General features: G+C 52.9%; 1 protein-coding gene across 1 annotated transcript; it reads right to left on the reverse strand.

Moving 5' to 3' along the window:
• Nucleotides 1–1489: 1489 nt before the first annotated feature.
• On the reverse strand, nucleotides 1490–2095 carry LOC120689214 (merozoite surface protein 1-like). Its single transcript, XM_039971528.1, has 3 exons — nucleotides 2021–2095; nucleotides 1658–1979; nucleotides 1490–1599 (listed from the first exon to the last, which is right to left on the reverse strand). Exons 1-3 carry the CDS (start codon nucleotides 2093–2095, stop codon nucleotides 1490–1492), a joined length of 507 nt encoding a protein of 168 aa, XP_039827462.1.
• Between the last annotated feature and the right edge of the window lie 10787 nt (nucleotides 2096–12882).

The following is a 12882-nucleotide window of genomic DNA, read 5'->3' on the forward strand; positions in this document are numbered from 1 at the left end:
CTCCAAATAATTTTCTTGCCAAACAGGCCAACTCCAAAACTCTATGGAGCTCCAAAACTCTGGAGTTGTAGTTCATTTTTTGTTGGAGTTTTGGAGCACCTCTTTTGCAGCTCCAGAAACTTCTATTATGGACATAGACATGGAGTTGGATTGAAATTACCCACCATTGCCACCCATTACACAAAAAAACGGTTCGTTCTTTTCTTTCTCCCTCGCACGGTCGCACTTCCGCTCTCGCGGACCTCCTCTTGGCCACCGCCGCCGCCCTCCCGTGCAGGGAACCATCCCCGTAGGTGCCACCCGCGGCCGCCGGTGGCCCGTTCCGCCGTCGCCCACGGTGGCCTCCCCTCGGTCCCGGGTCCCCATCGGTGGCGCCCTCCCTGCCAGTCTCACCGACCCCCGCCCCGCCCTCCCCTCCCTCCCTGCCGGCCCCGACATCCCTGCCGACACCACCATCTGCCGCCGATGATGCGCTCCGCCTTCACCGACGGCGCGCTCCCCGCCGGTGGTGCCCTCCCTGCCAGTCTCGCCGGCCCCCGCCCTCCCCTCCCTCCCTGCCGGCCCCGACATCCCCGCCGACACCACCATCTGCCGCCGGTGGCGCCCTCCTTTCCCTCCCCGTCGATCCCGCCAGCCCCTTCACGCCGCTGCCCTCCCTCCTCGCCGTGGTGCTCACCGCGCGAGATGATGCGCGTGCGGAGGCTGTCTCGGTGCCGCTCCCCTCGCGGGCTCATCGGAGCAGCTACAGTCGCCTCCTTGCCTGTGGATTTGGGAGAAAGAAGAGAGAGGGGAGGGGTAGAGTATGACATGTGGGTCCCGCAAACTAAGGGCAAAAAGGACAATCCACGCTCAAAATCCTCTTTTGTGGAGCTAGAGGCACCCTTCATGCCAAACACACCATACAGCCTGCTCCAACTCCACCTAGAGCTAGCTCCAGCTGGAGTTTTGGAGTAGAGCTGCTCCAAGTAGAGTTGGAGCCATGCCAAACAGGCCCTAAATCAGAGTCCCTATTCTGCTCGCGAGCACCGATGCTCCACCGTTCCTCCGTGTTCGGCGCCGGTAGGGACAAGCACAAGAAGGCAGCGCTACGGTGCGTCGGGCAGTGGCCGACGGGGCGGTGGGGCCGGCGACGGCGAGCGTGCACGGCAGGCCAGCACAGCGAAGCTCGGCGGCGGGCTGCTTCTCCGCCGCGACGGGGGAGCCCTTCGTGGTCAAGTCCACGGCCAAGGCGCCGCTGCGTGAGTCGAACCCGCTGGACCTCGCGCTCCACGTCGCGTTCGAGGACGCCAACGCCGTCCACCTCGTCGTGGACCTCTTCTCTCTTGTCTCGTCCTGCGCATCGCTCCCGGAGCCCGAGGCGGCTGGCCTCCTCGCGCAGCTCGCCGACGGAGAAAAGGAGGCGGCCGTTGGCGGGTCTTGTCCCAGGAGACGGAGAAGAGGAGGCGGCCGTCGGCGGACACCGCGACGCCGGACACGGTGTTGGCGTGCTCTATCCAAGCCGGCGGTGGTGCCGGCGGACGGTCACGTGGTTGGACGGGACGGGGAACCGGTGGAGGCGATCGGCGACCGTGGGGAGCGCGGCGGCGAGGCGGAGCCTGGCTGGCGAGCGCGAGGAGACCCGCCACAGCCGCAGCCGCCCGTCCTGGTGGCCCATCACCTCGGCCGCGGAGGGTGTCCCCTGCCGCCGCGGCGGACGGCGTGGAGGCGGTTGCGGCGGATAGGGGACGGAGAGTGGCGACGTGGGCGAAGGACGCGGCGAGGCTGGCAGTCGCCGCGGCCGAGAGCGACGGGAGCGAAGGGAGGGACGCCGACGAGGACACCTCCGCCGCGGCGGAGGACGACGTGGAGATGGTCGACGAGGAGGACGACACCGCCGTGGCCAGCTTGCCGTCGCCGCCCTTGCCGCTTGCCTCCCCGTCGCCGTCGCCGGTGCCGGTGGGGCCGAGAGGAAGACACAGTGGTGGATGGCGGCGCGCATGCTCCCGAGCTCAGCCTGGAGGAAGATGACGTCGCCGCGGACGCCGGAGAGCAGCGCGTACTCCTGCTCCAGTAGCTCGCTGAGCTTCCTCGACAGCGCGCCCACCACGATGTCCATCTCGCCGGCGCAGATCGGTCCGCTCTAGATCTCGATTCGCGCGTCTCGCCGTCGCGGCCCGCTCACCTGTCACCGCTGAGGATGTGCGTGGACTTGCGGAGCATGCCACAGCGACCGCCCGACTCCGTCGCAACCGTCGTGTGGGGCGGGGCCGGCCGGCGCACCGGCGGGGCGGCGCGTGCACATGAGATGGGAGGAGATTGGAGGCTCCTATTGCTAAGAACTTGGGGGTGCTAATTTGAGAGCTCATCTAAAATGGAAGCCCATTTAGGGAGTCTGCTGGAGTTTATTTTCTCCCTAAACTCTCAAAATTTAGAGTAGGTGCTCAAGTAGGAGTTTGGGCTGGAGTTGCTCTTAGTCGACGGCCATCTTTTGCAGGGTGTGTGCGTGGCCACCCGCCGGCCGGGCCGCCGTGCCGCGCCACCGCGCCGAGGACCACCACTGCCGGTGAACCACGTGCGCGGCGGCGGCGGCTCTAAAGAAGCCCTGCACGGCTGGCTTTACCGGTGGCTAGGGAAAGGATCGGCGGAGGATGGCCGGTCCGCCGGCATGTGACGGCTAGTAAGCTCCGGCGGCTGTAGCCCCGGCGAGCGACACGGATCCTCCCAAGTTGTTTATTGGCGCCGCCGGTGGGAGGCGATCGATCTCCCGCGCTAAGCAACCGTGGAAGAAAAGCGAGAGGGATCCATGATGGGCGCCACATCTTTAAGATGGCATGGGCGCCACATCTCCGGCGCATGCTAGGGATGCAACCGCGCCTGCTCTGTAAAGGCGCCTATGCTTCCTGGTCTCTCGAGTCTGAACCATCGGCACGGCGCGGCCAGCTGGCCCCGCGCCCCATTGCCTTCCCTTGATGCATGTACGTTGCCATTGTCCGACGCGCGCGCAGCAGGCGCGCGGGGCAATAATTGCATGTGCGGATCGGACATCGGAGGCCTGGCGCCGGCGACGGCGAGGGAGCCGGAGCCGGATTTGGCATCCTTGCCAGGCCCCGCGCGGCGGCCGCAGCAGGGATCAGTGGTGGCGTGCAGCTAATACTTACTAGGCAGCAGGCGGCGAGCCCTAGCCGAGCAGGCCGGCCGGCGGCTGGTCCCCCGCTCGTTCGCTGCGCGCTCTGTGCGCCTGCCGGCGCCGCGCTGGAGTACCAACGGGAGGAGCTTACGCATACGGGCGTGACGTCATGCCTGCGCCTCAGCAGCACCCGGCCGTCCGGCAGCCATGGATGGCCGGCAACCAAGTCGGGGAGGAACGGGAACGGGCCAATAATCAGCGCGCCCGCCATGGGATGGGGGATCGGGCACGAGACGTCCCCGCCGCGCGTGGTGGACTAGTGGTCGTCGTGACGACTGCCTGAACAAGGGTGAAGATGCATCCGGTCCTGCGATTCTTTGACCGGATTATATTCCGATACTCCCTCTATTAGGCGCAGCGCAACCGTATCGCTGCCGGCCGGCGTGGAGGATCTTACTGTTGCCCGGCGCATGCTTTGTGGCGATGCTTTCCTTTCCGGTCAACGGCGGGGGAGCAGCAGCCTGATCACTGCTGCCCGTGCGGGACGTCGTGCTTTTCGAATCAGGCCTCTGGGCCAGGTCTTGTTTGACACGCTAGGCCACACTAGGAACAGTAATATTTGACCGCTAATTACGGTATCAAACAAAGCCAGTTTATAAAATCAATTTCAGAACTCCCATGCTAGTGACCCTGAAGAATCTAATGATGTCTTTAACCGCGTGATTAGAGGATGGTTACTGTATCATCATTGTAGCAAATCATCGATTAATTACCGTTATTAGATTCATCGCGAAAAGTTATACCCATCCTTGAAAAATGTTTGCAAATAGACTTCATTTAGTACATTATGCATGTCAGATTTTTTTTTCGAAAAACGTGCGTGTTAGAATTTGTAGAATGACAAACAACACCCTGATGGTGCCAACCAATGGCCGGGGGTGTGTGTGCGGGGTGGGGGGGGGGGGGTTGTTCCCTGCTGCTCTCTGACTCTGAATTCTGATGCCCTGCCGTGCCCGTGACACGCTCCGCGGCGCCCGACCGCTCCTTTCCGCCCGGCAGGGCATCGATCGCCGCCGGCCGACGATTGCGACGCCGCATGGGGGAGTCCCTCCCCCCAGCAGCCCAGCCGAGCCGAGCCATGCGCCCCCTCGCACAACGTGCCGTATTCATCGGGGGGTTCCTTGTCCACGGATGGATCGATCCATCCGCTCGCCTGCCGCCATCGGCCAGTACGTGCTGCGCTGATGCCGTCTGCCTGCCTGCTGCTGCTGCTGGAAGCAGGGTTAACGTTACGGACCGGTTCGGCCAAACCAGCACGGTCCGGTACCGGTATATCGGTCCGGTTTGGCCAGAAACTGGTCCAAATCGGTTAAATTCAAAAGCCGCAGTGCAACCAGTTTGGAACGGCTTACCGGTAGGTTTGACCTATTTACCGGTCGGTTTGACTGGTAACCGACCAAATTCAATTTTTTTTTCTTTTTTGGTTTAAATTCAAATGCCCGCAAAGTATATTAAACTAGGCGTATAGCCCGCGCATTTGCGCGGCTAATATTGAAAATTTAAAAATTTGCATGACTTTGTATACTTACTTAAAAATTATACTATTTTTTTACCATACATCACCATGTTCATTATCGTAAATTATGTCTTATTATTGGTTAAAACAATTTAAATATGATCTACCTATAATAACAATTTGATTTGTTGAGCTTTAAAAATATTATGCATATAATTATTCTTATTTTTATTTTATTTTTTATGGATTATTGTTAGCTTAGTTTTTATTAATAGTATATATTTGTAACTGATACATAGCTAAATGATATTTCATATTTAATTTTTCATAATGGCATTGGTGGGTGATTTTTTATTAGGCATAGGGGTATTTAGGCTAATTTTTATCACAATGACAGTGGTGGGTAATTTTTATTTTTCTATTTTTCTCCAATTAATGTGGGAATTTCTAGGCCTTGAGAGCGCACGTAGAGGCTCCATTTGTTGGAATGATATTTTATATTTAATTTTTATAATGGCATTGGTGGGTGATTTTTAATTAGGCATAGAGGTATTTTAGTCTAATTTTTATCATAATGGCAGTGGTGGATAATTTTTATTTTCTTATTTTTCTCTGATTAATGTGAGAATTTTTAGGCCTTGAGAGCGAACGTGGAGGCTCTGTTTGTTGACCAAATAATAAAATAATAGATAAATATTTGTATAACATATTTTAGTCTAAATGAACCCTCCAATACTCTTTTTTACTTCTTTTACATTGTATTTGTATACTTTTGTATGTATATTTTTTTGTTTAACTTCAAATCCCCGCAAACTATATTAAATTAACGAATTTTTGAGAAAATTTGACACTATTAGATTCGTCGTACCTTGAAATATTTTTAGGAATTTTTTAATTCAAATTTAAATTTTGAATTTGGACCGGTAGTTTGACCGGTAGCCACCGGTTTGGCGAACCCTGTCTCGAAGCCGGAGGGAGGCAGCGTCGTTCTCAGCGCAATAAATAATGCAGGCGGCGTTGCCGGGGGCCGGGGTGGCGATGCGACGTGTGTTCTCGCTAGTGGAGGGCGATGGCGACGGGGGGCATGGCCTACGGCCTGCCCGCCCTGTTGGGATTCGTCTCTGATGCTTGGCAGACACCGGTACGATCACGGCGGGGCGATGATGGAGAGTTGCCGCGCATGGATCATGTGCGCTGCTGTATCTCTCACAGCGTCTCAGCATCCGCAAGAGCGCTTGAGCCATTAAGCAACAGGACGAAGAAACGCGAGGCGCGCACGCCGCTTGCGTGCTCTCTCCGGGGGAAGGCAACGCCGTCGTGCTCGCGCGTCATCTCGGTGCCACCCGACCGATTCATCTTCTGAGTTCTGACTCAAAAAAAAAAGGTCCGGCGTTTAAGTCAAGTTGCGATCGATCTACTGACCGAGAACAGAGTCACACAACTCGCTGTTTTCCCGACTGAAATAGTACTCTACTCTAGCTGCGAACGCGACATGGGAACGCTGAAAGGAAGCACTAGCCGATGGATCAGGGATGACGGTACAGTTCTAGAGAATTGGTGCATGTTCTTACTCTTCAAAACCCCAAGAATTGGTAGTACAGTTCTAGAGAATTGGTACAGTTCAAAACCCCAAGAAGCTTCTTCACCTTCTTTTTTCCCCGTCACTTTACCAACAACTTCCCTTTACGCATGTCGAATCCAAAGAAAACAAAGATGCCGCGATTATTACTCCGCTGACCGGTTCTTGTTGCATCTTTCGTCCATGGTCCCATGGAGTACTGTCGACAATGACAAACCGAAAAGAATGAAAAGGAAACGGAGATCGCACATGCCGTATCCTTCCTTTCTAGATGAGGAGGAACTGAACAGAGACCCCAAAAGCCGGTTTCGCCGTACAGTTCAGTTAGCCTCCTAGGCTCTTTAGCAACAGCAAGCAGCTACTCTGAGAATTACAGTGCGACGCGTGCAGTTTTAAGTTTTGTCTTGTGGGAGTGAAGCATCGTCAGGTCAAGCAAAAAAGAAGCGCCACAGCCCTTCCACAAACGATGGGAGGATTCTGATTCTCTCCGATGAACCTGGCCATTTCCTGGCCTGAAGATTGGCCCCCTGCTGAATCTTTCAGAAAGCTACGGGTCCCCCTGTGCGCGATCATACGATGTTTGGGACCTGCACGAAGCCCTTTTGACGAACGCTCGTCGTCGCATTTATAGGCGACTGTTGGGCGTCGCACACGCAACCGCTGTGGCCGTCCGTGCATCTTGACCTTGCTTGGTTTCGGTTGCTCGCCGCTGTCCACCGACAAATGCCAAAAGTAACGGGCGAGTGGCGACCAATCGAAGCTTGGTCGTCGTCGAGATCGCAAATCTGAAGGACGTGAGCAGGGAAGCCAGACTGAATTCTGAAAGTGGATTCCATTGATTCCTCCTCCCAGTTGTTCCATGGTAGTACAAACAAAGCAAGGTGCTAGGGACTAGTAGTAGTTTACAGTGCCTCGCGAGAAGCGCGCGAAAATAGAAGCCTTCCCAGCCGAGGCCTAATGGTGATGGTACTGAAACAGCAGCAGCAGGACCAGGCTGGTACAGGAATAGTCCTCGGCGTCTAGGGTTTTCCTAGGCGACTCGGGGTGGGTCTCGGCGACTAGGGTTTCTTTCGCGTTTCCTTGTCCTACGTCCTCCTGTTCCCGATCTGCTCCTTCACAGGATAAGATCTTCGAGTCCACAACCCATCCCATGTTCGTGTCCACGTTGAGATCTCCGTCTGGAGCCTAGACCAATTCTGCTAGCCTCCCTGGTCGTTGTTTGTCTTCGTGTTTCTCATCATTGTGATCTGGCGGCGGCGGGATGGAGGAAGTGGAAGGGATGTTGGGTCGCATGAACTTGTCGGCGGCGGAAAGGAAAGGCATTCGCGTGGAGGTGGAGGCTGGAGGACAAAGCGGATCTGCGGTACCGTTGGCCGTCGGAAAGGTGCTCGCAGAGAAGCTGGTCCATGCAGATGGTTTGGCGAGTGCACTCGGAAGGATCTGGTGTCCAATCAAGGGAGTTGGGTGCAAGGATCTCGGTGAGAATCATTTTCTTTTCACCTTTCGTCAAGCATCAGGGAAGCGGCGTGCGCTAGAGGAAGGGCCGTGGATGTTTGGGAGAGATCTGGTGGTGATGACTGATTTTGATCCAAACAAAACGGTAGAGGAGTTGGAGTTTTTCTTCATTCCAATATGGGTTCGTGTTCTAAAACTCCCTTTCGGAATGATGAAGAAGGCGACGGGGGAGGTAATTGGCAAGGAGATCGGGGTTCTGTTGGAGGTGGAGGCGGATGATGATAGTCTGGCGGTGGGCCGTTTTCTACGCATCAAGATCAGGCTGGATATTAGACAGCCACTTATGAGGGGAGTCACTGTTTTTGCTGGGGAAAATAAGAAGCCATTGTGGTGTCCTTTGGAGTACGAGTTTCTCCCGGATTTCTGTTACATTTGTGGGATCATTGGCCATACTGATAAGTTTTGTGAAAAACAACTGACGAAGGGGGAGGTGCAGCAATATAACAAGAGTTTGCGGTGTATCCCTGATAGGAGGAGTAGAGAGGATGTCTCTGGGGATAGGTAATTTGGTGGTCGTTCTGTTGGTCCTTGGAGGTCGGGTGGGAGTGGTAGTAGGGGAAGTTTTGGAGGGTCGAGTAACAAGAGTCACTCTGGTCGTGCGGGGAGTGATGGCCCAACTTGGAGGAAGGAAGTAGCGCTGGTGGGGGAGAAGAAGGAAGAGAAAAAGAAAAACTCTGAAGAGGAGGTGACGAGTCCCCTGAAGCAAACGGAAGGTCAGCAGGACCCCGGGCTAGGAGTGTCGCCCAGCAGGAGCCGGAAGGTGCTGAGTTTTGGAACTGATAATGTCCAGCAATCGGATGAAAGAACTGAAGTAACAGACAACCAGATTACAGCACCATTGGGTGATGCGAGGGAAGTGCCTGGGATATATGACCAGCACGTGAACAGCGCATTACAGGCCATGCATGTGGATCATGGTCAGGCCGTGGAGGGGGATGGTGGTTTGGAGGCGACGGAGGATGCAGAAGGGGTGGGGAAGGAGAGGGCTCCCAAGCCGGGCCGATACAAAAAAATAGCTCGAAATACCAGCAGCACGGAGGTAGCAGCCAACTCTGCAATTGAGGGAAGAAAGCGCTCGCTGAGCAATGAGGAGGTTGGGAGTAAGAAGATGAGGATGTCGGTTGCTGATAATGTGGCGGGGTTGTCGGAACAGCCCTGCGAGAATCAATGAAGGTGATAGCTTGGAACTGCCGGGGGTTGGGGAACGGCCCGGCAGTTCGTGGCCTTTTGGATATCCAAAAGGTGGAAGACCCTGACATTTTGTTTCTCTCTGAAACAAAGATGGATCGGCGTAGGATTGAGGGCCTGCGGTGGAGCCTGGGTATGACGAATTTGGTGGTGAAAGATTGCGAGGGGAAGAGTGGTGGGCTTGCAATTTTTTGGAAAAAGGAGATTAATTTCCAACTTCGTGCAGTGTCTCGACTGTACTTGGATGGGGATGTGGTAGAAGAAGATGGTTTTGTTTGGAGGTTTACTGGGTTCTATGGAGAACCAAGAATGGAGAGAAAAGAAGTGTCATGGAGGGCACTGCGGGCGCTGAATGCAGCTAGGAGATACCCGTGGTTGTGTATGGGTGATTTCAATGAGATTCTGGTAGGGCATGAGAAGGAAGGTGGTGTGGCGCGTCCACAGATTTGCATGGACCGCTTTAGGGAAGTTTTGGAGGAATGCTCTCTGGATGATTTGGGGTTCGCTGGTGATCCTTTCACCTGGCGAATCACAGCCATACGGATGCTCATTATATCCGTGAGCGTCTTGATCGGGCGGTGGCTGATGCTGCTTGGCGAACACGCTTCCCAAACTTCTTGGTGAGAAATGGGGACCCTCGGCACTCTGATCACCGACCGATGATTGTGACCATGGAGGAGGAAGTGGTGCGTAGTGGCAGGGGGAGTGGCCCAGGTTTTCGGTTCGAAGCTGGGTGGGTGCAGGAGGAGAACTGTGCAGCGATAGTTGAGAATGCTTGGGAACTCTCGATGAACACACGAACGGGTGTGGTGGTGGATGCAGTGAAAGATGTAGCGGGTGATTTATGGGATTGGAGTAGGAATATTCTGGGCGATATGGAGAAAAGGATCAAGCATGTCAAGCGACAGCTGGAGGTGTGTAGGTGTCATGTTATATCCTCAGAGATGATCGCGCGGGAGCAGATACTGAAGTACAAACTGGAGAAACTAGAGGAGCAACGTGATATGTATTGGAGACAAAGAGCGAAAGTGCATTGGTTGCAGAATGGTGATCGCAACACCAGTTTTTTCCACCGGCATGCTTCTGAAAGGCGGCGGCGGAGCCGAATAAATAAGTTGGTCAATGATGATGGTGATGTGGTGACGGATGTGGCAGGTATTCATGAATTGGTGACTAATTATTATAAGTCTTTGTTCACTTCCCATGCAGGGGATAGATATGATGAATTAATACAGCAGGTCCCAGCAAAAGTTACGAGAGAAATGAATAGCTCTCTGTTGGGGGAGTATTCTGATGAGGAAATCAAACATGCTTTGGATAGTATGGGGGATCTAAAAGCTCCTGGCACTGATGGTATGCCTGCTTTGTTTTATAAGAAGTATTGGGAGACGGTGGGTGCCGATATCATCAGAGAAGTGAGGGCTTTTCTTGGGGGTGGAGAAATGCCGAGGGGTTGGAATGACACCGTTGTAGTTCTAATACCAAAGGTTCCTAACCCAGAACATTTGAAAGATCTACGGCCAATAAGCTTGTGTAATGTGGTGTACAAGATTGCATCCAAAGTCTTGGCAAATCGGCTGAAGGTGATTCTTCCTGATATTATTTCTCTGAACCAGAGTGCTTTCGTCCCCGGCCGAATGATAACAGACAATGTTTTGCTTGCTTATGAGCTTACTCACCATTTGCAGAATAAGAAAAAGGGTGTACAGGGGCTTGCTGCTCTGAAACTAGATATGAGTAAGGCCTATGACCGGGTCGAGTGGGAGTTTTTGAGGAGAATGATGTGCAAATTGGGCTTCCATCAGCGGTGGGTGGATGTGGTGATGCAATGTGTGAAAACTGTGACCTATCGGATCAAAGTGAACGGTGAGCATACGGAACAAATAGTACCTGAGAGAGGATTGCGGCAAGGCGACCCTCTCTCACCGTATCTCTTCTTAATCTGTGCTGAAGCTTTTTCATGTCTCCTGAACGCAGCTGAGGCGAGAGGCGAGCTGACTGGAGTCAAAATATGTCGGGGTGCGCCGAGTATAAACCATCTATTGTTTGCAGATGATTCACTGTTACTCTTCCAAATTAATGATCAGAGTGCAGGACATTTGCAAAATGTGCTTTCACTGTATGAGAACTGCTCGGGGCAGTTGGTAAATAAGGATAAGTCTTCAGTCATGTTCAGTAAAAACACTAGTGAGGAGATTAAATCTGCGTTCATGCTCTCGTTGGATCTTGCTGCTGAAACGCTGAATGAAAAGTACCTGGGTCTCCCGGTTTTCATTGGGAATTCCAAGGTTAAAACCTTCTCATATTTGAAGGATAGAGTGCGGAAGAGAATCCGGGGATGGAAGGAGAAGCTGCTATCTAAAGCTGGGAATGAGGTTCTTATAAAAGCAGTGGCTCAAGCAATACCATCATATGCCATGTCCTGTTTTGATATCAAAAAGACTCTGTGTGATCAGATTGGGGCCATGACATGTCGCTACTGGTGGTCAGTCCAGGATAAAGAGAACAAAATGCACTGGTTATCATGGGAGCAGCTGTGTAAGCGTAAGCAAAAGGGAGGGCTTGGATACAGAGATTTACACCTCTTCAATTTGGCTATGCTAGCTAGACAGGGGTGGCGTCTTATAATGGAGCCAAACTTGTTATGTGCTCAGGTTCTGAGGGCTAAATATTTTCAGAATGGAGATCCGTTGACAGCTAGTGAGAAGCCTGGTATTTTCTATACATGGAGGAGTATTCTGCGCGGTCTGCAAGCGTTGAAAAAAGGGCTGATTTGGAGGGTTGGTGATGGCTCAAGCATCAATATTTGGAGTGATGCATGGATTCCGAATGGAGTTTTACGACGACCAGTTACGCCTAGGGGAAGAATAGTTTACAATAAAGTGTCTGATCTCATTGATCCACACTCTGGAACCTGGGATGAGGAACTTATTAAGGAGATCTTTTGGGAGGAGGACGTTAAACACATACTATCCATTCCCATCAAGCATGGAAGGGAAGACACTCTAGCTTGGCATTTTGACAACAAAGGTATTTTTTCTGTGAAGTCGGCCTATCAGTTCTGGAGGACGCCAAGGAAAGGGATCAAATAAGACAAACAGGTAGCTCAAGCTCTAGTGTTGAAAGGGAGCAGGATGTTCGCTGGCATCAGTTGTGGAAGATTGCCTGTCCACCGAAGGTGAAGCTTTTTCTGTGGAGATTGGGGCACAACAGCTTACCTTTGCGCATGAACATTTTGAGAAGAGGTATGGAGATAGATACCAGGTGTCCAGTGTGCTGGCGTTTAGATGAGGATGGCGGCCACTGTTTCTTGAAGTGTAAGATGGTCAAAAAGTTATGGAGGCATATGAATTTGGAGCATATACGTATCCAGCTATTGTCACTAAACAGTGTAGTGGAGGTTTTAATGTGCGTCCTTGCTCTGAACGATAGCCAGAAATTCCCTGTCATTGGTCTATTATGGGCATGGTGGAATGCCAGGAATAAATGCAATGTGGGAGAACAGATGAAAAAGACCGATTCAGTCAGCTTCAGTGCACATGAGATTATTGCTAGCTGTGGTAAAAAACAAACTAGGCCAAGTCGAGAGGCTATACCTGGACGAAAGTGTTGGCAACCACCACCAGTTGACTTTCTAAAGGTGAACTTTGATGGCGCTTTCAGGGCAGTGGAAAAGGATGGAGCATGGGGTTTCATTATTAGGGACAGTGATGGTCAGGCAGTCGTGGCAGGATCAGGCCGGCTATCTGCAGTTCCTGATGCTATCTCGGCAGAAGGGGAAGCATGTTTGGCAGCACTGGAGGCGGCCATGAACCGTGGAATATCTCGAGTGATTATTGAAACAGACTCGACGAATCTGGTTTCGGCTCTTCGCGGCAATGCTTATGATCAAGCACCTGGTGGAGTCATCTTTAGTGAAGCGCGGGGTGTTTTAGAGATGCATTTTGATCATGTTATCTTTTCTGCTATTCCTAGAAC

Source organism: Panicum virgatum, chromosome 9N (assembly GCF_016808335.1).
Source record: "Panicum virgatum strain AP13 chromosome 9N, P.virgatum_v5, whole genome shotgun sequence".
Lineage (NCBI taxonomy): Eukaryota > Viridiplantae > Streptophyta > Magnoliopsida > Poales > Poaceae > Panicum > Panicum virgatum.